The sequence below is a fragment of the Lepidochelys kempii genome, chromosome 3, assembly GCF_965140265.1.
Source record: "Lepidochelys kempii isolate rLepKem1 chromosome 3, rLepKem1.hap2, whole genome shotgun sequence".
Taxonomy (NCBI): domain Eukaryota; kingdom Metazoa; phylum Chordata; order Testudines; family Cheloniidae; genus Lepidochelys; species Lepidochelys kempii.
In genome coordinates, this window is record NC_133258.1 from 196,653,068 (window position 1) to 196,678,086 (window position 25,019).

At 40.5% G+C, this 25,019-nt stretch overlaps 1 protein-coding gene across 3 annotated transcripts in view; it reads left to right on the top strand.

Moving 5' to 3' along the window:
- Positions 1–1,917: 1,917 nt before the first annotated feature.
- The window catches only part of KIF16B (kinesin family member 16B), a 243,691-nt gene continuing 220,589 nt past the window's right edge, over positions 1,918–25,019 (top strand). For all 3 annotated transcript variants that reach the window (XM_073339553.1, XM_073339554.1, XM_073339552.1), the window contains exon 1: positions 1,918–2,210. In XM_073339553.1, the coding sequence (XP_073195654.1) occupies positions 2,164–2,210 (47 nt within the window). In that variant the 5' untranslated portion in view covers positions 1,918–2,163. The remainder of the gene's footprint in view (positions 2,211–25,019) is intronic.

A 25,019-nucleotide genomic window follows, 5' to 3' on the forward strand; every position in this document is an offset into this window, starting at 1 on the left:
AGTGGGTTGTGGGTAGAGGAGCACAAACTGGCTGCTGCTGCATAACAATGTGGAGTATTTGCTACTCAGCACCTCTACAGGTCTGGGTTTGAGACCTACTAGGCCTTATAGTAAACAGCATAAATGCAGAAAAGTAAATTAGTTGTTTAAAACTATTTTGTCTTTAATCATCTAAAGTGTTAAGGGTTTCCCCAGTAAACTATTTTTATTTTGACAATCCCCCTTGCATATCCATTTTAAACAAGACCCTTTCTCATCCCAGTACCTGTTTACAGCGTACATGACTTTGTCACATATGTATTATGTATCTAAACATTGAGTGAAAACCTCACCCTATAGAAAATGGCAAAACTCTCATTGAGTTAATTAGGGTCAGGATTTTACTGATTATCACAACATTGTGTATTCATGTTTTTTGAATAATGTGATGAACTGCTTTATTTGTAGTTTATACTTGTTCTCATACATCGTTATTTTTGATAATTATATGAACAATATATGTAATATATAAAACAGAGTAAAATATTATTTTAAATTAAGAGAAATCTAAATCCACATGCTGCAAACTGAGAACTGTCTATAACTTTCTGTCACATTATCCAGAATCCAATTTTGTTTTTAAAAAATAGTTTCTAGCCCTTTTAAGTTGTCAAAATAGCCTTTGCTATGTAAATGCACAATTATATTATTACATCTGCAGTCACAATGAAATTTGCAAACCCACTGCAGTGTGAATTTCCCTGATTTCTCTTGTTAATGATTCACATTACTGTTATATGTGAGGGAGGGAGTTATGTGACAAATTTTTACATGTATTAAAGAGGTACTCCTGTAAATCCTCCAAATGGGAGAACAAGCTTTAAACCAAACTGATAGCACTTTTAAATAAACCAGTAAAAGAAAAAGTGTCCACTTTCATGTCCCATTTCTGCAAAGGGAGCCACAAGAACGAACCTTCAATTCCACAAACAAAACTCCTGATCCTTTGTGGGATCTGGGCATCTGTTTTGATTAAGTAATAATAATAATTTCATAATTAATCATTATTAATAATGTGTTTGTGTTATGGTAGCACCTGGAAGGACTCCACTAGACACTGTACAAAGACACAATCTTTTAAAACGGTTTGTATTATTGAAAGACTGCCTGCAGAAGGGGCCAAAATCCTATTTCTGTGTTTGCAATATATTTGCAAGCCTTGACAACGCAGCGTTAGGTGGGATTTTCCCATTGCCTTCAGTGTGAGCAGGACGGGGCTCCTCTTCATGTCCTTACTTCCTGGCATTATACCAGAATTTACAGTACTTTTATTATGCCACTGTGCATCACCAAAGCCCATTAGTAAGACTCCCACCGCTTTCGCAGGGTATGGACCAGAACCTAACCATCCTGCTTCTCATCACATTCCAAAATTAAAAAAATATTGGCAGCTCCTCTTGGGTCCAGTCATCATCTGGGATTTTTTTTTTTTTTTTAGCTGCCTGGGGTGATTGTTCCACTGCAGAGCTCATCAGATCTTTAATTATGGGTGGGCCAGGTCACTCCATCATCTGGGATTAGATGCTGTGTGGGATTGATTACACAAACCCTACAGCTCTTGAGCTCATCCTTCCTGTGAGGAAAAAGAAGCAAACAGCTGAACCCACCATGGGGTTTAGCCCCATGGGGGCAGGAGTGTGTACCCCCAGGGGACAGGCTTGGCCAGTGACTGCACCTGCCCACCCGTCTCTGTCTGGGGGTGGGGTGGGGATCCCTCCCTGTGACTATGCTCCCCGCCTGGGCTCGAGGGGCTCGCCGCTCTGTGAGCGGGCTCCCGTTTGAGGGGCACTCCCGGGCTCGCGCCCCGCCCCTGCCTGTGCCGGGAGCTCCGCAGTGGGCGGGGCTCCGGCCGGCAGCCAGGCGAGGGGGAGGAGTAACGCGTCCCGCGGCGGTTTGTCCCTGCGCTGGCGCCGTACCGGTGGAGCTCGCCGCCGCTGCCCCGTGGCTGCCGTGACAACAAGGGGAGCCGGCCCGGCCCGGCCGGCGCAGTGATTCGGGCGGCTGCGTGGGAGGGGGGCGGCCCGCCCGCCCGCCGTGACGGTAGCATGCAGTAGCGCCGGAGGCGGAGATGTGGCCTGTCCCCTAGCCGGCAGCGCCAGCCCTGGGCCGGGGCAGGGATGCGCCATGGCTTCGGTGAAGGTGGCTGTCCGAGTCCGGCCCCTGAACCGCAGGTGAGTCCCGGGCGGAGCAGGCTCCTGCGGCTCGTTTCCCGCCGTAAGGGCTGCGGGGGCTGTCCTACCCCCTTCCCTGGGGGTCGCGGGGCCGAGGTCCTCCCCTTTCCTGGGGGCCGACGGCGGACGGGTCCTTATTTGCCCTGGGTCAGGGCCGTCACTGTCCTTATCTCCCCCGTTACCCCTTTCTCTGGTGGCTGCTATCCCCTTACCTGCGGGGCTCCCCCCCACCCCCCTTGGCTGCTGGTCAGGGCTGGGACTAGTCACTGGGTCAGACCACACCTGTCCGGGATGGGCTAGAATGATCGTACTTAGTCCTGCCATGAGTGCAGGGGACTGGACTAGATGACCTCTCGTGGTCCCTTCCAGTCCCATGATTCTGTGATTGTCCTCTCTTAATACCCACCTTCCATGGTGGCTGCTGAGTCAGGGCTGGGACAGCGTGAACGAGATTTTCAAACCATGAGGAAGTTTCAAAAAAACAAAAATCTTTCTGAAGCAGAGCGGCAATTCTCCATTCCCACAGTGTGAGACCACTGAAAGTTGCTTTAAAATGCTCTGTAAAATTCTCTTCCCCCTTCAGTTCCCAGGATAAGTCAGATTGGGTGTCAGGGCTAAATCCCACCGAAACATGAGTTACAATTGTTAGAACTATGTTGTTGTTCCCGATCTTCCAGGTTCTGTATCTGGAAGTTTTAAAAGTTTGTGGGGAAATAAACGTCTGAGCTGCCAGGACACACAATGCCTGTAAGGGCTGTGTTGGCAATAACAATTATAGATATGGTAAGAAAATCATGTCTGTGAATTTTAAATGTCTCTGATATGCAGCCAGATAATGCACTGCAAGAGCTACTTCAAAATTGATTGCCAAATGAGGTCCCCTTCTTTCTCCTCTGGTGGACTGAGAAATACTTTTGCGTTGTGCGTAAAAGAGGGATTGTTTTGTCAGGATCCTCCACTGAAAGCTTTGTCTTCCAAGTCGTTAGTAATTATATGTTAGTTTGATACTTTCATAATTTAAGAAAATTTCCAGCATTGTGAGAGATGAGAGATTGTTGAGCATGCTTCCTTTCATCTGAATGTTAAAAGAAAGTAGAATACCACACATTATTTGTTGGGCCCATGTGGGTGTTGCAAGCTGCTTTGCCTATTTTAATGAGAGGTATTTTTGTGTAGTACAAATATAACTACTCTTGGTTTGCAGTAGGGGAAGACATATAAAATGTTAGTTCAATTGCTGTTGAGAGGGCTTTTTTTTTTCATTTGAAAATAGAAAAAAAGTAGACAAGTATCTGGAAAGTAATATTTTGGACACTTTCAAAAAGTGACCTCAATCAGAAGTCTTTATAGGTAATGACTGCTAGTTGACTGCTGAAAAAGATATTGAAAGGACACTGCCTGGACCATTTGCTATGTTGATTGTTACAAAATGTACACATCTTGAGGTAAATCCAGAAAATAAAAGCAGTTTCCCCTAGTTAACTAAACTTTCAATGTACAGAACAAATATAGTAATTTTTTTAAATGAACTAACCCAAATACTGCTTTAAAGAAAGAGACAAACACCCTCCCCTCCCCGCATATATTTATTTCAGTTGGCTCTCTTGGCAATCTTTTCATTTATTTGAATGATCTGAAGTGATATAAATTTTTTTTTTTTACAAGAAAAAGATACGCTTTAAATTTATAAATTGTGAAACCAGGTGTCTGTTAACTTCCAGTTTTTACCTACTTTAGATATCTCCTTATCAATTTGCAAAATCCTTAGAAGATCTGTAAAAATTTATAAGGGCCTTGAGACCATGGGTTGAAAGGTAGGATAAAAGTGCAAAGTATTATTTATTTGTATTGTGGTAGCACTTAGGAGTCCTAATCATGGATCGGGATCTCATTGTGCTATGCACCTTACAAATACATCATGGGAAACAGGTTTCAGAGTAGCAGCCGTGTCAGTCTGTATCTGCAAAAAGAAAAGGAGGACTTGTGGAACCTTAGAGACTAACAAATTTATTTGAGCATAAGCTTTCATGAGCTACAGCTCACTTCATCGGATGCATTCAGTGGAAAATACAGTGGGGAGATTTATATACACAGAGAACATGAAACAATGGGCGTTACCATACACACTGTAATGAGAGTGATCAGGTAAGGTGAGCTATTATCAGCAGGAGAGTTTACAATCCAAATACAAACAAGTGGATGCAACAGATAGACTGGGAGCACATGGAAACAATGGAGCAGTGCTGGTGTGTTGGGCAGCAGATGCTGGGATGTGTTAAGGTTCAGAGAGCAAGCAGGAAGGAGGACCAGCGAAACCGTTTACAAAGACATGGTTAAGGATTCTTGTGTACACTGCAATAAAGCATTACAACTTGTTTACAGGAAGACAGCTGTGTGCCAGCCTAGGTTGCTAACCAGGGCAACATGACCAGCTGCTCTGGTTTCTGAGAATACTAACCATTAACTGGTTACAAATTAAGGCATTGATCATGTTACCTGCCTGGTTGAAGCAGTCTGTCTGCTTCAACCAGGAAATTGCAGAACTGGGCCTCGAAGTTATGGTGTAGGCAAGTCCTCACTGTCAGCAAAAATACCACCTCAAAGTGTGTTCGTATCACATTTGTCAGGTTTAGCCTGATTAGTATTTAGATGGGAGACTTCCTTGGAAAACCCAGGGTTCAGCAGAAAGTTGGTAGTTCATTAAAATGGCACTATTGTCTTTTGGTCAGCGTGGTTTTATGGGCTGCTGTGCTGCAGGAGGTGCTATCCTTGAGATGAAGCGTAAACCCAAGATCCTGAGACATTAATAAGAGTAGTGATGTTGGCCCTGGTGCATAAACCAAATTCCAAATGGGATAATTACATTTTGTCCATATACATTTCTGTGGTATTTTTTTTTGGACATGATATCCTTTATGTCCTTTACTAAGCTGTTGCTATGCTCTTCACATCTGCTATGCTGCTCAAGTACATAGTCATAGATTGGTGAGGGGACTTTTTTCTTTAATTAAAAGAAACTTGTCAATGAAGCCTTACTGTAGCCCTGTTTTTTTTTAAACTCTAAGAACAGTATACATAAAAAAAAAAAAAAAGACTTTAATTAACTTGTAATTTCTTGTAGATGAAGCTTAGTACATCTTTGGTTTGTTTTAAATTTAATTATATTATGCAGCTTATTTTATTATTAACTATCCAGGTCATTTGTAATTAGAGCTGGCTGGGCAGTGTGTGGTTATTTAAAAATGTCTGTTAGTAAGACTTCTTCAGCAAAGCTTCAAGTGCTTTGGTTTTTGCACTAAATGCAGTTGCAAAATATGAAAATAGAGGTGAATGTAACATTATTAAAAATAAAACTAAATTGGAAGTTATTAATATTTTGTAAAATTTGTTTAAATTCTTCCTTGGATATTTGTTTTTTACATGTAGTAAACCAACTGAAGGGAAAGATAGAAATGCATGGAGGGTATGCTGCTCTGGCACATGAAGTATTCACAGTTATTGTAATTAATCAGTTTTACTTTCATAAGATAAACAGCTTTAAAATGTTATAGGGTTGAAGGTTTCTCTCTAAAAGAAGCTTTTAAGTGACTTTAGGATTTGGTTGGCTTAACGTATGCTGTGTCAGTGTTAATACTTGAAATTTGTAGGCCATATTTGTAGGTTGTCCATTACAGAGATATGCAAATTCGTGCAACAGCACCATTAACTATATAATATGTTGTATATATGCATTTTGGAATGAGTCAAGCAAAAGGAAGGAATGTATTACTCTATTAAATATAATTTGCAATTCCATCATATAGGTGACTAACTTTAATGCACTTCCCTCCTTTCTGTGGTTTTAGGTCAGTGGCGTCTGTCTTTGATCTGTCCTGAAAAGGAACACATTCATTTGGGAGCCACTATAGTCTGCCTCCTTCCTTCCCCCTGTGCCTCTCTAAAAATAATTCACATCCAAAAGTATATCATATGTAAGAAGGGTTTCTGACAAAACTATGATTCAGCATCTCTCCTGCTGAATAATATAATAGTAGTAGTGTGGTATGTAGAGAAGGTTTAGGAGCTAAACAAATGATCTCTTTGAAACCAAACTGCAGGTGTGAGCTCATGTGGTTACAAAACAGTTGAGTCACTTTAAGTCTCCATGAAACCTTAATTTTTCTCTCTTGTGTATGTAATTTTGTGGAAGTGGAGAGGACAAGTGTAGTTACTATTGTATTGTGACAGCAACCTTTAGGTCTTTGCTAAAAATAAATAAAATTCTGGCAATATAAAATAGCTTAGAAATCAATCTTTTGAGCCACAGAAGGAAAAAGTCCATTTTTGTGAGACTAAAAATATAGTCGGAGTTCATAAGTGACTGAAGTTATCCCATTGGTTTATGGAATGGTCTTAGTTGTCACTTACCTGTATAAAGTTACCTATGAGGTTCAGTTTCAGAAATAGTTGTTAAAACTTCAGCCTGTGAGGAGTTGATACTGAGGAAAGTAGGGTATTTTTAACAAGTGACTGTCATGCCTTGGAGAGGTGCCCTGTTTGCAGTGTGCTATGCGTTAGAAGTTCTCTCAACTCTCCCTTTTATTTTTGTTGCCTGAGAAAATATCAGAGAGCTCCTTATGCTTCTCTGTTCATTGCTGGATAGCATGTTGAGCAAGTTGGACACTATTATGTGGTTTTCTGTTGACTTAGAATCAATTTCATTAAATAGGAATGTATTTTTCCTCTGTTTTGGATGCTTTTACCCATTACGAAGTTACCTGACAATCTTGCATTAATATCCGTAGTGAATCTTTTAGTTCTTTAATTTTCCCTTCCCCTCTGTTTTCTCCCCCGCCCCATTATATCTAGACTTGCAATTAATAGTGAACTTGCATGTTTAAATCTTTCTGGAAAAATATATCCAAGACAAAATAATGTCAGTACTTTAAATTTTTTTTTACTAAATTTGTGCTACAATAAATGAAATGTTTTTAACGCCAACTTCTGACTTTTAACTGTTTTTATGGCCTCACCGCACAATCATCTTCGTTTATACTCAACACACCAAAAATTGTACACTGCTTCTGAATGAACCTGGTATTGGAGAGGCCTGAAACACAAATTTAAATGATCCTCACTGCTATACTTTGATGACAGTGGTACTGAAAATGTCAAGATTGGTGTACTCACTGGTGATCTGTTCTTCCATTTCAATGGACATCTTCATTCAATGACTCATCTGATGTTGAAGAATTTGAAGAAACTGACTATTCTGTTTTTAAGATGAGCACACATCTTTTCTGTCATTACTTAATTCTTGACAATGTTTACTTTTTATTCATTTTTCCAAAGTCAATAATTTTTATGCCCTTGGTCTGCGTGTGCTCTTGATATCAGCTGGAGTTGTGCAGATAGATGGAAAGCATTATATGACTCTTGGGATCCAACTAAAGTAATAATAAGGAATGGAAAATCTGAAATAAAAATTCTGTTGGTTTGTAAACAACACTTAAAATAGTCATGCTGATCTCTTTTAACTTTAAAAAAAAAAGAGTTAATAGAAGTAAACAACAGAAACTGTATTGTAGCATGTATGTGTATTACACAAGGAGAAAATATATTGAAGTAGGAAAAAATGAGATCTTAGGATGTAATATAATAAAAGCAATGGGTGTTAAAGAAATCCACGTTGTGGAAAGCACAGTTTAACTGTACTGGGTTCTGATACAGTTTTTGGTGCTCTGTTTGGGGCCAAATCATGTTTTAAGTGGACTAATTTATTTTTTTAACATAATTTAGCCCAAACCACATTGGTCAGAATGACAGTTACAGCTCAGTGCAGCCACAATTGTATGTTAAGCCATGCATAAACATACATCATATGTTTCTTTAAACTTGGTGGTTTGCCCATGTAAAAAGTAAATGTCAGTCCATTATACCTTTATAGCAGCGGTTCTCAAACTGTGGTCAGGGCTGGCATTAGACTTGCTGGGGCTTTGGCCCCCCACCTGGGGTGGTGGGGCTTGTGCAGGCTCAGGCTTCGATTCCCCCCTTCTGGGGTCATGTAGTAATTTTTGTTGTCAGAAGGGGGCCATGGTGCAATGAAGTTTGAGAACTGCTGTTTTATAGCATAGACAGCTGCATCTTAGTTTCTGATCTAGCATGGTATACGAACAATCACACTTATTTTTAAAAAAAACCTTCAAATATATTTACATTAAGACTATTATGAAAAAGTCAGCACCACAAACTACATGGAAAAATATTGTTTTCTCATGTTAGAAGAACTAGAAGTCATAGTTAAGGCAATCACTCCACTTGAAGGCACAATGAACGGGCTCCTCCCTGTTATTGTCCTCCTCCTAAGATGTGCTAAGTTTATATCTAGGTACTCTATAAAACTGTATGAATGATAACTTATTACCTACTCTATGTTCAGAATAATACCCAGTACTTACTTTCAGTCACTTTGTTTATTGACCCACCTTTTGGTACTTTGGATCAGCACTTGCTCAGATAATGTACTAGGATTTCTCCTTATATTTGAGCAAAACCTAGTTCCACACTTGATGCATTTAGAGCACATATCTTTTAAAAACAAACTTGATTTTGTAATCTGTGATAACTGAATACTTGCGTTTACATCTCGAGTCTCATTTCTCTGCTCCAATGAGAAGAATCACTAGACAGCCTAAATTATATGACTTGTACTGTATATGATATTAGTTAGTTATCAATCAGTGTGTTGAAGTTGAAACTTTTGGACACTGGAATTCTTCAGCAATCCCAGCAAAATCCTCAGGAAGCAAAACACTTGAAAATGTGTCGTTTTCCTGGAGAGTTTCAGCCTTGATTTCAGAATTCTATGTGTTACTCAGAGGCCCTAGAACTTAACCTTTCTCTTAGCTCTAGATAACCTTTTGTTGCCAATGTAATCCGTGTTGTTGCATTTGTGAATTATATAGCCACATACTCTTATTTTCTCACAAAGTACATATTAGTTTAGCCATATAAAGTTGTCATGCAAAACTTCTTAGCCTAGCCATAGAACTTGCTATTTCTAGGCTTAGCTTTGTGATGATGGTGTGGGAGTGGGAGAGAATTACTTGGGCAAGCAGAATTTTTGGAGGCTGCTCCCACCTTCTCATAAATCATTCACAATTGGTCAGATCCTCAGCTTGTGTAAATTGTCATAGCTCAGTTGAAGTCAATGGACATATGACAACTTGAGTCAGGTGAAGATCTGGCCCCTGAAGTTCCCTTGTGCATATATTTGTTCACTGATATCTTTATTTATGGAACTCTGTCAACTTGTTACAGTTGCTTTGGATATTTTGGAATGAGTTACTCTGCTCTCTTATTAGCTTCTAGCCAAAACAAATGGAAGTGTCATTCTTAGGAGTGACAGTAGATCGTGACTAATCATTTGCTGTGATGTAAACCTATAAGCTCATGATACAAAACTCCAGGGTGTTGAGAAACAGTTTATTTCTTTACAGCTTTTTAAAATGAAAAGATGATTGAGTACGTCATACTAATAACAAACTGAACATGCTCTTACTTAGAACTTAAGATGCCAGTTCCTACATCAGCTAAATCTAGTCCATAGAGCGTCTCAACTTCACAAGTATAGAAAATAGAACTTACTTAAATTAAAGAACTGATCTTTAAGAGGTAGGAAAACCATGGCACTTTGGTTTAGCAGTTTTCTCAACCTAACAAATACAATACATAGGCTTTAAATAGAATTTTAAAATTTTCCCCATGCCATTATGATTTTAGAGAAGGTCAGATTTTGGGACTTTAACTTTTGAAGTATTCTTTTAAATAACAAGTATTTGGACAAATATGAACTGTGGGCTTTATGGTGTCATATATATTTTTTCTTTTCAAAAGACAGAATTTGTAAGGAACAACTGTTGGTCCTAAATGGAGATACCTCAACTATCTTCTTGAATTCTGGATTGATTTTTTTTTATTAGTAGATAACACATTGTTTGAATGGCCATTAAATGTTTTACTATGGCAACCTGTTACTCAATAGCAATGCTACTTCACTTTTACCCTGATTTTTCCTGTTTTCATCATGGAATAGGCTGTAAGGCTGAGAACTACCCATCTTCTATTTTAAGAATTGGCAACAGCTACCTTTGTAAATAAGTAACATGGGTGAGAACTCTTTCTTCTCTCTATACAGTAAATTTCTGCTTCTCATCTGTTGACTTTTGAATATAAAAACATTAAAATAATTTCACTGAGCACCTTTTGGGGTAAAGTAGGACATGTCTTCAGTGTTCTGTTACAAGCAAAAATGACTCTTTACACTCTTAATTTTAATAACTGGTATTTATGGAACGTTGTGCATGGAACTTCGCAAACACAAGAAATTGTCCCTGGTTCAAAGAGTTTAAATCACATTCAGGCGGGCATATACCATGCCAAGGATACAATTTTATGTGCAAAATTTGTAAGGAATAATGACAACATGGAGGAGATTGTTTTAAGATTACATCAGGTGAAAGGATTAAAGAGGAAGTGGACTTGGCTGATTAAATTGGAAGCTGTGCTAAAGGTAAGGGACAGAATGAAAAACAGGGTAGGCTGAAAACTGGAGAAACAGCAGGTCAAAATGTCCCAGGTATTGGGACATTTTCTTGTAGTTTCACTTTCAGGATCATAAAACAGGCTAACTGAGAGGTGATATAGACTTGTGGGACCTGCTGAGGGAGAGGCAGCCAAGCATTTTGCTGGTGCCTCTTATGGCAGATGTCCAGTACAGATATTTAGTATGGGTTGCCAGATAAAATGGATTGGAAAAGGATTTGAAGGAAAACCTCCCTTAAGGGAGCTGAGTTGGGGGGCAGGGAGTTTGGGGTTCCTGAATACTGTACAGCAGGTCACCAAGTACCCTCCTTTTATAGCCCTCTTTCACCTGATATAGGGGGAGGATGGTGAAGTACCAGCAGTAGTGTTTTTGGGACTTGGTTGGGGTTATGTGGAAACGATTAAGGAAAGGATGATTGACCTGCACTGTTGAACTTTTTGCTGGATACTCCCAGATATTTTAGGTGAATACAGTTGCAGCTTTATTAAACCACATCCATTGCCTCTTGTCTTTCTTCTGACATGGTCGGACAATGAAAAACAGTGTTAGGCTGAGAACTGGAGAAACATTCCTGAGATGCTCTAACCTGCTAAAAGAGGATGTGTTGCAACAAGTTGTCAGATAGTGGGAATGCTCACTGGACTTCATGAGAAAGAGATGCCGGTGTCAACAATTGCACAGCAGGATGGAGCTGGCGGGGGGGGCACTGTCTGATGATTACCATCCTCTGGAATGGTGCATGCATTTCCCCAGTCTCTCTCATCTGACGAGCACTAAAGCTAGTAGTCTTCCATCAAACACCCCAAACTCTCTTTCTCCTCTCCCTTGGTGCTTGCTGAAGTTTTGCTATTTAGAATGTGGGATCGTGAATTTGCTATGATTTGGTCTCAGAAAAGGGCAATGCACTTTTGGCTTCCACTCATGGAAGCATCGCATCAAGCTTCAAGGTTCCTTTCTATGTGGCTCCTGTATGAGTATACCATGAATGTTGTGTTGAGTTCTGGGCACCTCATTACCTGAAAAATTTTGACCAATTGGAGGGCATAAAAGAGCAACAAAAGTGACTAAAGAGATTTATTTGAGAGAAAAGAGTGAACTAAATGTGTAGCTTTTATAAAGGCGTGTTACGACTGCCGGCAAAGATTAAAAGACTTAAGTCAACAACTATTTGAAGGGTATAATTACCAAAGAGGAAGAGGTATTAATTATTATAGCTCCTTATCTTAGGAGCAATGGGATGAAATTAAAGGAAATTTAAACTGCATATAAATAAATGTTAATATGGAGATTTCTTTAGACTGTGGAATAGTCTCCCAAGGTAAGTGTTGAAAGCTTAGTCAGTTGGAGAATCTACAGCTCTTTGATAAAATATTTAAAAACATTATGGGGAATAATCTTGCATGAGCAGGGAGGTGGACTGGAACTAGATGACCTTATAGGTAGCTTCCTATTTCTGACTTCCATATGATTCTGTGTCCTCTTGTAACGTGATGTATGTACAGGTCTATGCATACCCTGTAGGACACCCCAGTACATTTCTTGCCATTTGTGTGTGTGCAAAGGGTAAGGGAGAGTCCCACAGCTAGGACTTGATCCAACTTTCATTTAAGTTAATGACAAAACTCCTATTGATTTGAATAGAACATGATGGAGCCCCTAATGCTAATAGGCTAAATTTTGTGTTCCTTTAATTGAATTATTAGACTGGCAGTTAAGCTTGCATCCAATATGTAAGTACAGGATGCCTCTGTTTACACATGCTTGTTTTCCTGAGCTTTTCAATTTTTTTTAATGCTAATGCCTCATATTTTTCAAGCATTATAATGGATTATCTCAATTACTGCCCTGTTTTCACCATTCTCCTACGTAGCATTAAAGAACAAAATACTTTCAGTGCCATTGTGACTGGAGCATAATGGCAATATGGGAATGTGTGGTGCAAACTTAGTTACGTTTCTGTTTTTAGAATTCTTAATTTATGCAGGCTAAACTGATTAAAACATTTTGCATACTGAATATTCCAACTGTATTTATTTTATAGTGGCTTATATTAAAAACATAAGCATTTATTTTAGTGATTTTTTTATCAAACACACTTTTGAGGCGCCTGTGTGTCTTACGTAAATAAACTTGTGAATTACAAAATAAACTGAAACCTCCACCCCTCGCTGCGAACTCCCTGCAACCATCCCAGGAAAAGATAGCGAATCATAAGGTTGTAGCTTCCATGATGAACTAGAGAGTAAGAGAGAGAATCTGTCACAACTGAGATTTGATTTGAAATGAACACTGATTTTTGTGACTTAGACCATAATGTTTAAAATAAATAGTTAAAAAGTTGTTACAGTTGTGACAGTTAATACAACTGCACTCCTTGAACTGGTATCTCTGAAGTCTGAGTATTTGAAATGAATGAGTTATAGGTAGGGCCAGCTGTCTGAGTGAGTTCTCGTGTTTAGATACAAAATACAGAGGTACCATAGCTATTGAGAGTATATTCTTAAATTGAGAGATGCTCCAGAAATAGTGAAGCTCTGAAAGACTGAGCAAAAGAGGGCAATTGCTAGTTGACTAAAGTTATCATTCAATGTATGTATCCTAGTAATACCCAGAGGCTTTGATCAACAGCTTTATGAAGACATGGTCTTTGTCCCCAAAGAGTTCATAATCTAAAATCACAAATGACATAGGAAGGGTGCAGTAGGAGGGGACACATTAATAATTTTTATATAGACATATTTACATTTTCAAATGTTTAAATTATTTTTACTTATTAAAAATGTATAAATGCCTAATAACCCCATCTGCTCTTCAAGCCAGACTTGTACGTATCACAGCTGAGGAGAGGTGGGAAGAAATATGTGGTCTTGTAGGTCAGTTCAGGGAGAGTGATCAGTCTTGAAGAAGACACTGTTCAAGTTTTAGTTGTTTGTTTAAATTATCTTCTAACTTAATATAAAACCCAGTAACAAGTCAGAGTAAACTATAGAGGTAGGAGACCAACATGAGTTTAATCGACGTGGGAGCTACCCAGTTTTCTGCACTGAGGGTCTCATTTACAATTACTAGTACTTAACTTGTGTCCAAGTGGGGTATAGCGCAGATTATGGCTTCAGAGCCCAGGTGCAGAATCTTGAGGCCAAAGTTGCTGAACAGAGACCTAGTTATTTTTCGAGGTGGCATATAAGGACAACGTAGAACAAATCCATCTCAGAACTGGCTTCTCTGATCTCCAGTTGAGAAAGCTTTTCTTATCTTGGGGAAAAAAACCAAGCATATGAAGGAAGAGTATCTCGTCATTTCAGAGGTGAAGTAGAATGCCTGACAATGAAAGAGGATTCTAACATAATAGGAATTACTGAAACATGATGAAAATTAATGAGATAATGTAATATTGGGTTATAAACTATGCAGGAAGGACTGACTAGGTCAGAGGTGGGCAAGCTACAGCCCGCGGGCCACATCCAATCCGCGGGACCCTCCTGCCCGGCCCCTGAGCTCCTGACCAGGGAGGCTCGCCCCCGGCCCCTCCCATGCTGTTCCCCCTTGCTCCACTGGTGCAGTGGTCTGGGCGGTGGGGCCGCAAGCTCCCGAGGCAGCGCAGCTGCAGAACTCGGCCTAACCCGGTGCTTTGTGCTGCACGGTGCATGGCTGGCTCCAGCTGGGCAGCGCGGTTGCTTGTCCTGGTGCAGCCGTGCCGCCAGCCACCAGTGCTCCAGGCAGCGTAGTAAGGGAGAGGGGAAGAGGGGTTGGATAGAGGGCAGGGGAGTTCGGGGGGTGGTCAGGCTCCAGGGGTGTGGATAGGGGTCCGGGCGGTCAGAGGGTGGGGAACAGGCGCGTTGAATGGGGGCAAGGGTTCTGGGGGCGGTTAGGGGACAGGGAGATGGGGCAGGGGTCCCGGGGGGGGGCAATCAGGAAGGAGGGGGGGTTGGATGGGGTGGTTGGGGGCAGTTAGGGGTGGAGGGGTCTTGGCGAAGGGATGTTTGGATGGGGCAGGGCCCCGGTTGGGGGGGGGCAGTCAGGAAGGAGAGGGGTTGGAATGGGCGGTGGAGGACAGTTAGGGGTGGGGGGTGCGGGGGTGGTCAGGGGACAGAAAGCGGGGAGGTGAGGGTGGATGGGGCAGGAGTCCTGGGGGGGTGAGAAGCAGGAGGGCCAAGAAGCAGGAGGGCCGGATAGGGGGCGGGGGCTGGGCCACACCTGGCTGTTTGGGGAGCCATAGCCTCCCCTAACTGGCCCTCCATACAATTTCTGAAACCCGATGTGGCCCTCAGGCCAAAAAGTTTGCCCGCCCTTGGACTAGGTCATAGAGATGGGGATCATAGAATCTTTTAGTTTTACAAATAAAATGTTAGTGACTTGTGAATCTGTTTGGATATGGATAGAAATCATAAGTCATAAAAATACAAATATAATCTGAGGTATACTACTAGTCTCCTGATTAGGAGAAGAATATTGAATACATAATGTTGAAGGACTTCAAAGAGACAATTCAGTCTAATAATACAGTCCTAATGAGTGACTTCAGCTACTTGCATGGAAACTGGTCAGATGTCACAACTGGATTCCTTTAATTGTCTTGTTCTTGTAACAGCTAGGGCAGGTCTACAATTAAAATGCTGCATCAGCGCAGCTGCACTGATTCACTTGTGCTGCTGTATCACATAAATGAACACACTCCTATGCTGACGGAAGAGCTCCTCCTGTTGACGTAGTTAATCCATCCCTGCGGGAGGCGGTAGCTATGTTGATGGGAGAAGCGCTCTACCGTTGACATAGCGCTGTCTACACTGGGGGTTAGGTTGGTATAACTACATTGCTCATGGGTGTGGATTTTTCACACGGCTGATTGATGTAGTTATACCTATATAAGTCTGTAGTGTAGGCCTGGCCCTAGTTCTAAGTGCCAGAGGAAAAGCTGTTCTTGATGAAGTCCAAAGTGACGCGGAGAAGTGGTTCAAGAAGTAACTGTAGTTGAGCCACTAATATCTATATTAAGTTCAACCTTGGAGGAGTGCTGAATAAAAATCTAGCAGTGTGATATTAAATTTTACAAAGGGGAATTTAAAAAATGGTGAAGAAACTAGTTAAAAAGTCATTAAGTTTGAAGGTACGGAAACTGAACTCTTTAGACTCAACATGGAGGATACTTAAGCAACCATAGCAGTCTCACATATAGGGGGTTTGTCTATTTTTCTTCCCCTTGCCTTTTTTGTGGATGTTTTCTTCTACTCTCACCTCCCAAAAAAGACATCATCAACAAAAAAAGCAAGAAGGTAAGGGGAAGAAAAACAGACAACCCCCCCTATATATTGATGACAATGTTAAATGACAGGATTCAAGAGCTCTTTTTGAGCCCAACATATCCTTCAGAAATGGAAATCCAACCCTTGTGAAGCCAGGAGGTAGGAGCCTAACCTGTCTCTGGAAAATACAAGAAGAAAATTAGGAGAGATAAGAGGGGATTTGAGGAGCAAATAGACAACACACAACAATAAATTATTTAAGTTTACTGTAAGGAAGAAGCCACCCACAAGAGAATTGTGTGTCTGGTGACCTAGCAAAGAGTAAAGATTGCTGCTGAGGAACATAAGGACGTTTCAAGGAAGCTAAATTATTTTTTTTGAGCCAAGCTTCACCAAAAGAATGTTGGGGAGATCATCTTTATTTCCTGAAAAAGAGTAGAACTATCAAAAGAGGATGTCCTGGAACAAATTGATAAATTAAGAGCAATAAGTCATTGGGACTGGATGGTATTTATGCATAAGTTCTGGAAGAACGGAAAAATGAAGTTGCTAAACTGCAAACAAAAATATGAAATCTCATTAAAATCGGTTCATTCTGCAACATCTTGGCTGTTTATCCCATATTGCTTCAACAAGGTCTGGAGGAAATGCACATAAGCTGACACAGCAGCATGTACAGCAATGCTTTCTAGGATATCTGACACCACAGAGAGCTGTAAGAAAGGAGAACTGGGTAAACCATTTACACAGGCATGATTTGAGATTCCATCTTTGGAGAGTAAAAATAATAACTGAGGAACATCAAGACAAACGTGTCTCATCCCAGGCAGTTTACTGCTTGAAGGCTGACATAGTTACTAACCAAACATAGTCCATGGCATATGTGGATACAACTCATTTTTAGAGCCAGCTGTCGTTAATTGTTCACAGATTTGATTAAAATTTGGTATAGACAGGGCCTTAATAATCTCCCCATTTTATTTGGCTGGGTTTGTTTATACTTACCCCAATCTCATGAAATCTGTCGTATGCTGGTGACATCAAGGGTTGGTCAGACAGGGCTAATAAGTGTAATTAATATTTAAATAATTGGGGACTCTTTCATTTTTATAGTGCTTCTCCAGCTTCAAGTAATTAAGTCTGTTAGACTTCCACTCTATACAAGCCAGACAAGCAGTTGTCCTGTTAGAAGTACACATTTTTAAAATAGGTGCATAATTTAATATAGTGACAGTTTTTCACTCATTAATCGTTCATAATGACTTGTGAAACATCTAGGCATCATTTGACATGTGATAGCACAAGGACACTGCACACTAATTTTCTAGAAAAGGCTTAATGTAGATTCAGAGTGCTCCCTTTCAGTATTGTTGACCAGGCTTCATCACTGAATTTGATCCACTGGTTAGATTATTAGCTTCTTTGGCCTGGGCTGGGTACTGATTGGAAGTGCGGCATCTGAAACAAGTGCTTTGTCAGTAAAATGAATAGAGTCCTCCTTCATTAACTTTTTGAGAAAACTTATATGTGAACTGAAACAACTGAAACTCTTCTGACAGTAAAAACAATTTCAGTAAAATGTTGTGAATTTCATTAGAAGATTAAAAGAATCCTTCTCCTAACTTCCTTTAGGAGAAGTGTTTGATACTCATCAAGACCTTGGTCCTGCACCATTCAAGGCTTATAGCAGTTTTTCCATTAATTTGAATGAGGGCAGGATTAAATTCCCAAATAACAAATCTTTACTGATTTTGTGATGCCAACAAGGAGTGATTACACAGCTGGTAGCTGCTTTCCTGTGGTCTGCTATGTCTTGTGATGTGCTGTATTTCTAACCCACTGTGCCGTAAAAACATCCTTTTTAGTGTCCTACTGAGAACTGGAGATATACAGGGCAAACAGCTCTTACAGAGTGGCACCTTGGGGTAAAGGTATGTATTATTGGCTGGGGAATCTGTGATCACTAGATGTCCTCTAAGCAAGGCAACTCTTGACATTTTTTGGCAATCAAGGTAACTTTCTTAGATGATTTTAAAAGTTAATAACTTCAGCACTAGTTGCAGATCAGTTTTGGGATTCTTTGTCTAATATCCCAAAGTTCACAGATTAAAAATAGTCTTTATGAAAATATTTGTAAGTATGTGTGTGGCAGCACACTTATACAAGAAAACAGCATTTCTGTGTTGATGTGTTATACCATGTTAGAGGAATCAAAACTCTGCTTCAGTTTTCAGAAGCTGTATTGTCTGACACTTACAGGATGTGGTGTAGGTGTGGGTTAAAATGTTCGAAAGTGCGTAAGTCACTTTAGAAAATGAGCCTTTGAGCCAAAGTCAGTTACGCACTTTTGAAATATTCTACCTGTTTTGTTATAAGCTATGTAAAGAAATTTGGTCTCGTCTGGCAATAAAACCTAGTGGTATGGTTACAGAATTACTTCAATTACACCTCCCAGTTTCAGGTTATTATAACTTCCTGAAATGTTTCTGGGCTGAAACATTCTCGTTAGTGTGAACCCAAATGTGAATTTTCTGTTGAAAACTCGAGGAAATCTTTTTGGCCATCACAGCTGGACGTTGTTGGGGAAAAAAAAAATTCTAATTACACCTTCAATGTCATGGCAGCAGCAAAAAAATTAAGCCTGAAATGTACTTAATAGCCTTTACTGGGCATTAAATCCTGGTAGTAGTCCTTAATAAAGAGTTGTGCCTATGTGTAGTTTGGGCACGGCACAGCACTCCTTTTAAATTATGGCATAGTTTTGTTCAGTTTTTTGCTTCAGTAAGCAATGGGTTGCCTCTTACCTCTCCCCCATTCCATCTTGTATCAATACTGCGCCCAATCCAATATTAGAAGCATTAGTACATAGCACAAATGGTTTGTTGCAATCAGGGCTGACTAAAACAAGCTCTTTAGACAAAGCATCTTTTATATTCTGGAAGACTTTCTCACAGGCCTTTGTCCATACCAACCTGTCTAGTTTCCCTTTTTTTGTAAGGTCTGTTATGAGGGTCACAGTGTCACTAAACCCCTTTACAGAATTGGACGTGCTTCTTTGTTCTAGGGGCAGGTCAACTCCTAATGACTTCTACTTTTAAGGGGTCAGAGTGGCAGATGAACCCACTGCCCATCCTGTGCCCTAGGTAAGATACCTCTGCAGCCCCTGTTTTGCATTTGGACACCTTGACAGTGAGGTTAGCTTCTCTCGCTATTAACCTTTGTAATATACCATGTGCGAGTTGCAGTGTTCTTGCAGGGAGCTACTGAAAATAGCCAAGTCATCTATATAGGCTCTGGCAAGTGTTTGTAACCCCTACAGCACCTCATTGATAAACCCCATAAAGATTGTGCCTGAATTTTTTAATCCAAAAGGCATAACTTCACATTCATAAAATTCAGATTCTACTATATACACAGATTTTTCCTGAGCATCAGCATCTAAGGCAATTTGCCAGTACCCATGAGTCAAATCCAGTATGCTTATAAATTGTGCACCCTCCAATCAGTCCTGAAAGTCCTCTCTTTGGAGTGTGGGGTAAGGATCAGACTAGGTGATTACATTTAGTTTCCTATAATCCACACACAATCTCATGCTTTCATCCTTCTTAGAAACCATCACAATAGATGTCCAAGGGCTTTTTGACTTAGTGATTACCATTTCCAGGATGCTTTTAACCGCTTCTTGAATCTGCTTCTGCATTTTCCCTTTAGCCCAGGATGCTCTGCTAGTAGCTGGGTGGAGCACCATGGTTTGAATGGAGTGTACAATCTTGTTTGTTAAACCTGGCTGGTTGGAAAATACCTGTTTGTGGTGCTTTAAAAGGGCCAGCATTCCCGGCTTTCGGATTGGATTTAAACTCTCCCCAAACTCAATGCTTTCCAGTGGAGTTTCTTCTTTACAGTTGAGTCTCATCTTACGCGGGGGTTAGGTTCTAAAGTCAGCACGTAAGGTGAAAATAGCGTATAGTCAAAATGACCCTTGAAAATCCCTTAAATCATCCATAAAGTACAGTATACTGTACATGGTTTTGTGTATACAACCCTATACAGTAATATGTATAACGTATACAGTAATGTACAGTATATAATAGAGTACATATGCAAAATATAATTTTACAGTACTGTATTTTTAATTACATCAGAGAGAGAGAGATTGGTGCTGTACACACTGCGAGGATTAGTCTTCCTCTTCCCCTGACAACACTATTGGGGGGTCGTCAGGGCTTGATGTCGATCCAGGAGACAGAGGTGATGGAGAGTGAGTCGTAGACAAGTGGTTGGCTCTGGTTCAGCTCGAGAAGTTGATTGCGTAGGCTCATCTGCTGCTGGTTGTTTTTCCTCGAAAAACATGGTGATCGGCAACTGTCACTGTTGTCTCTTGAGCTGCTCACACTTTTCTGGATACGGTCTCAAATCGTCCGTAATACTACGTGTGATTTTGAGGCTTCATTCCTTAGAGGGATCTTATTCAGAAATTAAATCATTCAAGTGTTTCGCTGTTTGGAACACTTCAGCAAATTTATAAAGATTCCAACTTGCTGGCTCTTCCTGTTCGTTGTCATCATTTTCGTCTTCTGTAGACAATTTTATCAGTTCAATTGACTTTATCAGTCAATGCTTCTCTAAGGCTCTCAATTAATTCTTCAATTTCTTCCTCAACGATGTCGACGAAGCCGTAACTACCCACTTGTCTGGCCACCTGAACAATGCGTTGCACTTCTTTGTCAATGGTCGGGAAACCCTTAAAATCATTCACACGTTCTTTCCATAGGTTTTGCCAACATGCATTGACTGTTTCAGGCTTGATTGCATCCATTGCCTGTTTAATATAAGTGATGCAATCGGCAATGTTGAAGGACTTCCAACACTCCATCACATTAAGATTGGGATCAGCGTCCATAGCGCTACGTATCCGTAAGACGTAAGCCTTGTGTACGTGGCCTTGAAACAGCGAATCATGCCTTCGTCGAGAGGTTGGAGGGTGGAGGTGGTATTGGGGGGGAGAAGGATGACTTCAAAGTCATTATGCACAAACCGGAGTGCTGCAGGGTGGCCAGGAGCATTGTCTACGATCAGCAACACTTTAAAGTCAAGTCCTTTCTCTTTGAGGTACCTCTTGACCTCCGGAATGAAACACTTGTGGAACTAATCCAGAAATGCTGCTGTCACCCAAGCCTTTTTATTTGATTTCCAGAACACGGGCAGGAGACTTTTGTTCTTGCCTTTTAGGGCACAGGGATTTGCAGCCCTGTAGAGCAAGCCCGGCTTTATTAAATGCCCAGCCGCATTGCCACAAAACAACATAGTCACACGGTCTTTAGCTGCTTTGAAGCCAGGGGCTTGTCTTTCTGATTTCGAAATGTAAGTGCGGTTGGGCATTTTTTTCCAGAAGAGCCCAGTCTTGTTAGCATTAAAAACTTGTTCCGGAAGATAGAAGAAAAGGGCTATCTTTTTTTTTTTTTTAATTGTTCAGGGTAGGCTTTTGCTGCCTCTTCATTGGCAGATGCAGCTTCACCAGTAGTCTGCACATTTTTGAGGTTGAAGCGGTTCCTAAAACTGTTAAGCCAACCTTGGCTGGCTTTGAATTCCTTCTCCTCAGAAGGCTGTCCCTCTTTGGCGGGAGGTTTGAATAGCATGTAGAGGCGAAGAGCCTTTTCTCGCAACGTGTTGCCATTGATAGGCACATGTTTACGGTTCTTGTCTTCCAGCCATAAGTTTAATGCCTTTTCAGTCTTCACTAAAGTCTTATCACACACCTGGCTCATCACCTTAGCAGTTATTGGAGTACTTGATGCCACAGCTTGACAAATTTCTCTCTCTCGAATCTTGATGGCACGGATGCTAGATTCATTGCGGCCATATTTATGTGCCACGTTGGAGACCGACATACCATCTCTCTAAGTCCAACACAGTCAGTTTTTCCTCCAGCATTGGAACAGATCGCTGTTTCTTCAGTTGAGCACTAGATGAAGTAGTTGGCTTGCGTTTAGGGGCCATGTTGTACGAAAAATACGTCTCTTTAAACACTAGAATCACACTCCGCGCAGTGAGATGCTCACACTATGAGAGGCACGCGGGAACTGAGACTGACTGAGGGGACAGCAGATTCACGTCTCCCATCTCACGTTCGCTCCAGGGCATACACTCATTGAGTGGAATGGTGGGCGGACTCGCCGGCACTATTTATCTGTTTTTCTTTTTTTTTGCAGAGCGCGTATAGTTGAATTCGCGTAAGTTAAATGCGCGTATGATGTGTCTCCACTGTATTCTTTGACCGAATCAATTAAAAGGAAGGGAGAGTGTTTCCTAATCAGCACAACAGACCATATTTACTGCCATTTCCCTTTTATGAAAGCTTTTAACTTACTGATATGCACAGTTTGCACAGCTCCCCTGCCATGAGGCTTTCTTACATTATATGTGTGACCAGTTTTTGGGGATTGCCTATCCTGTTTCTTGTAGTCTACCCTGAGAGTGGCATTCTCTGTGGATTTACAACTAAAAGGAGTATTCTGAACTATGGACTGAGGACCTTCCAATCTTTTGGAAGATACCAGAGAGACTTTTGCAAGCCAGCAGTCTATTCTATCACTGCTACAAACCTTTGCAATCATTTGTATGTATATGATCTATTAACCATTTATAACTCTCTTATTTTCTTCTATTAATAAATTTTCAGTTAGTTTACTAAGGATTGGCTGACAGCGTGATATTTGGGTAAGATCTGAGATAGAAATTGACCTGGGGATAAGTATCTGTCTGATCCTTTGAGATTAGTAGAACTTCACATACAATGAATTGGGTTTTCAGTAACCTCTCACTCTATTATACCTGGTTGCCTAGATAGGAGCCAAGGGCTGGTATGCCTAAAGGGGACTGTGTTTGGCTTCTTGTTAACCCGTGTGGTACTACAGAAGCTTTCTTTATACTGGTTTGGTGACTCTAATTATAGAATAAACCACCCGTTTTTGGGGATTGCTGCCATGTTTGTTGTAGTCTGCTCAGAATGTGGCATTCTCAGTGTGGCCCATCCCAAGCACCCAATCACAATATGTGACTTCACTGACTCTCTTTCAGTCACCTCAAAAGGTCCTTTCCAATAGTCCTGCATTTTGCTTTTCCTCACTGGTATCAGCACCAGATTACCAATATCAAAAGATCTTACTTCAGTCTCCTATCATCTAAGTTTTCTGAGTTTCCATTAAATCTTTCCACAAGCCTATTAGTTTCTGGATGGTAGAGTGCAGCCATGGTGGTTTACGCCACACAATTCCCATAACTTTTTAAAAACAACAGACATGAAATTTGAACCACAGTCTGTCAGGATTTCTCTGGGAAAATATACTCTGCTAAAAGTTGTAAACTGGCCATTATTTCAGCCTCAATATTAGACAAGGCAGTGACTTCAGGACACCTGGTGGCAAAAATCCACCACAAAAAGTATATTCCCCCCCAGAAGGTTGAGTAAGAGGCCTCACAATATCTACAGACACTCTGGCAAATGCCTCTTTAATAATAGGCAAAGGTTGCAAAGGTGCCTTAAAGTATATCCCTGTAAGTCTTTATGTTTCTGACGTATGTCATAACTTTTTCAATGATCTTTCACTGTCTGAAATACATGAGGTCAATAGAAGTTTTGCTTCAGCCTGTCACAGGTCTTTTCACTCCCATATGGCCCATGAATGGGCCATAATGGGCTATCTGGAGCAAATCTCTCCTATATCCTTCAGGCACAGCTATTTGCTTGCAAACCTTACCAGGTTTCAGAGTAGCAGCCGTGTTAGTCTGTATTTGCAAAAAGAAAAGGAGTACTTGTGGCACCTTAGAGACTAACACATTTATTTGGGCATAAGCTTTCGTGAGCTACAGCTCACTTCACTGAATGCATCCGATGAAGTGAGCTGTAGCTCACAAAAGCTTATGCTCAAATAAATTTGTTAGTCTCTAAGGTTCCAAACCTTACCAGGACACTTCTTCTCTAAATAATAAACTGTGTAGTGTAGACAAGCCCTTACTAAAGCTTTATTAGCTAAGAAAAAGAAATGAGTTATTGAGAGGTTAAAAGAGACAAAATACATTAACAGGTGATTCCAAGTTTGTAAGTCCAATATGACAACAGAGATGTAGTAATCTGCTAGTTTTTCATAAATCTCTCGGGGTTACCTAGAATAGCTCTGGGGATCTCTGTCCAATCGCTCAGTATTCCAGCCTGTCCGAATCCATCAGTCCAGAGATACAGGGATTACTCCCTGGATCCATTCTTACCCCTGTATCTTCCCCAGAAAGTGATCTGGCAAGTGTTTCCATCACAGCATGGGCTTTTCCTCTGTTGACTAAACACCATCTGAAACAATGACCCATGCTTTGAAGTTAGCATCCTTCTTCATTTACAGTTCCAAGGCTCCAATCCCATTTGATGGGTAAGTGTAATGTAAACACAATGTGATAGCCAGAAACAATCCTTCGTTAGTTTTCATGAAGCTTTACACATGAAGTAAAATCTCATCCTAATACTAACACACCTTTTATTTAGGATCAGGATGGATAAAAATCAATGATGTTTTTTTTAATTGGATTTTTTTTATTTAAATTGGATTTTTTTGATAAAATGCTTTTTGAGGAAAAAAATCTATCTAAAGATAGTTTTAATTAAGATACATTATATCTCAAAGATATCTCCTCATGGAATAGGGATCATAAATTCTAATTCTATAGTATGAGACAACATATTCATGTAGTGTTTAAGAAAAGTTTTGTAAATGAGTTCCAATAGTTCATGGATTAGGGACCCAATTTCATGGGGTACCAGGGACTTCTGTATAGATTATTTAGGTTAATCTTTCTATCTACCCAATGGGACTCAGTGCTCAGTCTAGAAGATAGCATCAGAGATGCTTAGTTTTGCAGTTCTCAAACTGGATTTGTGACTCCAGAGATAACATGCTTGTTTACAGCAAAAATGTTTTTAAATAAATAAATATA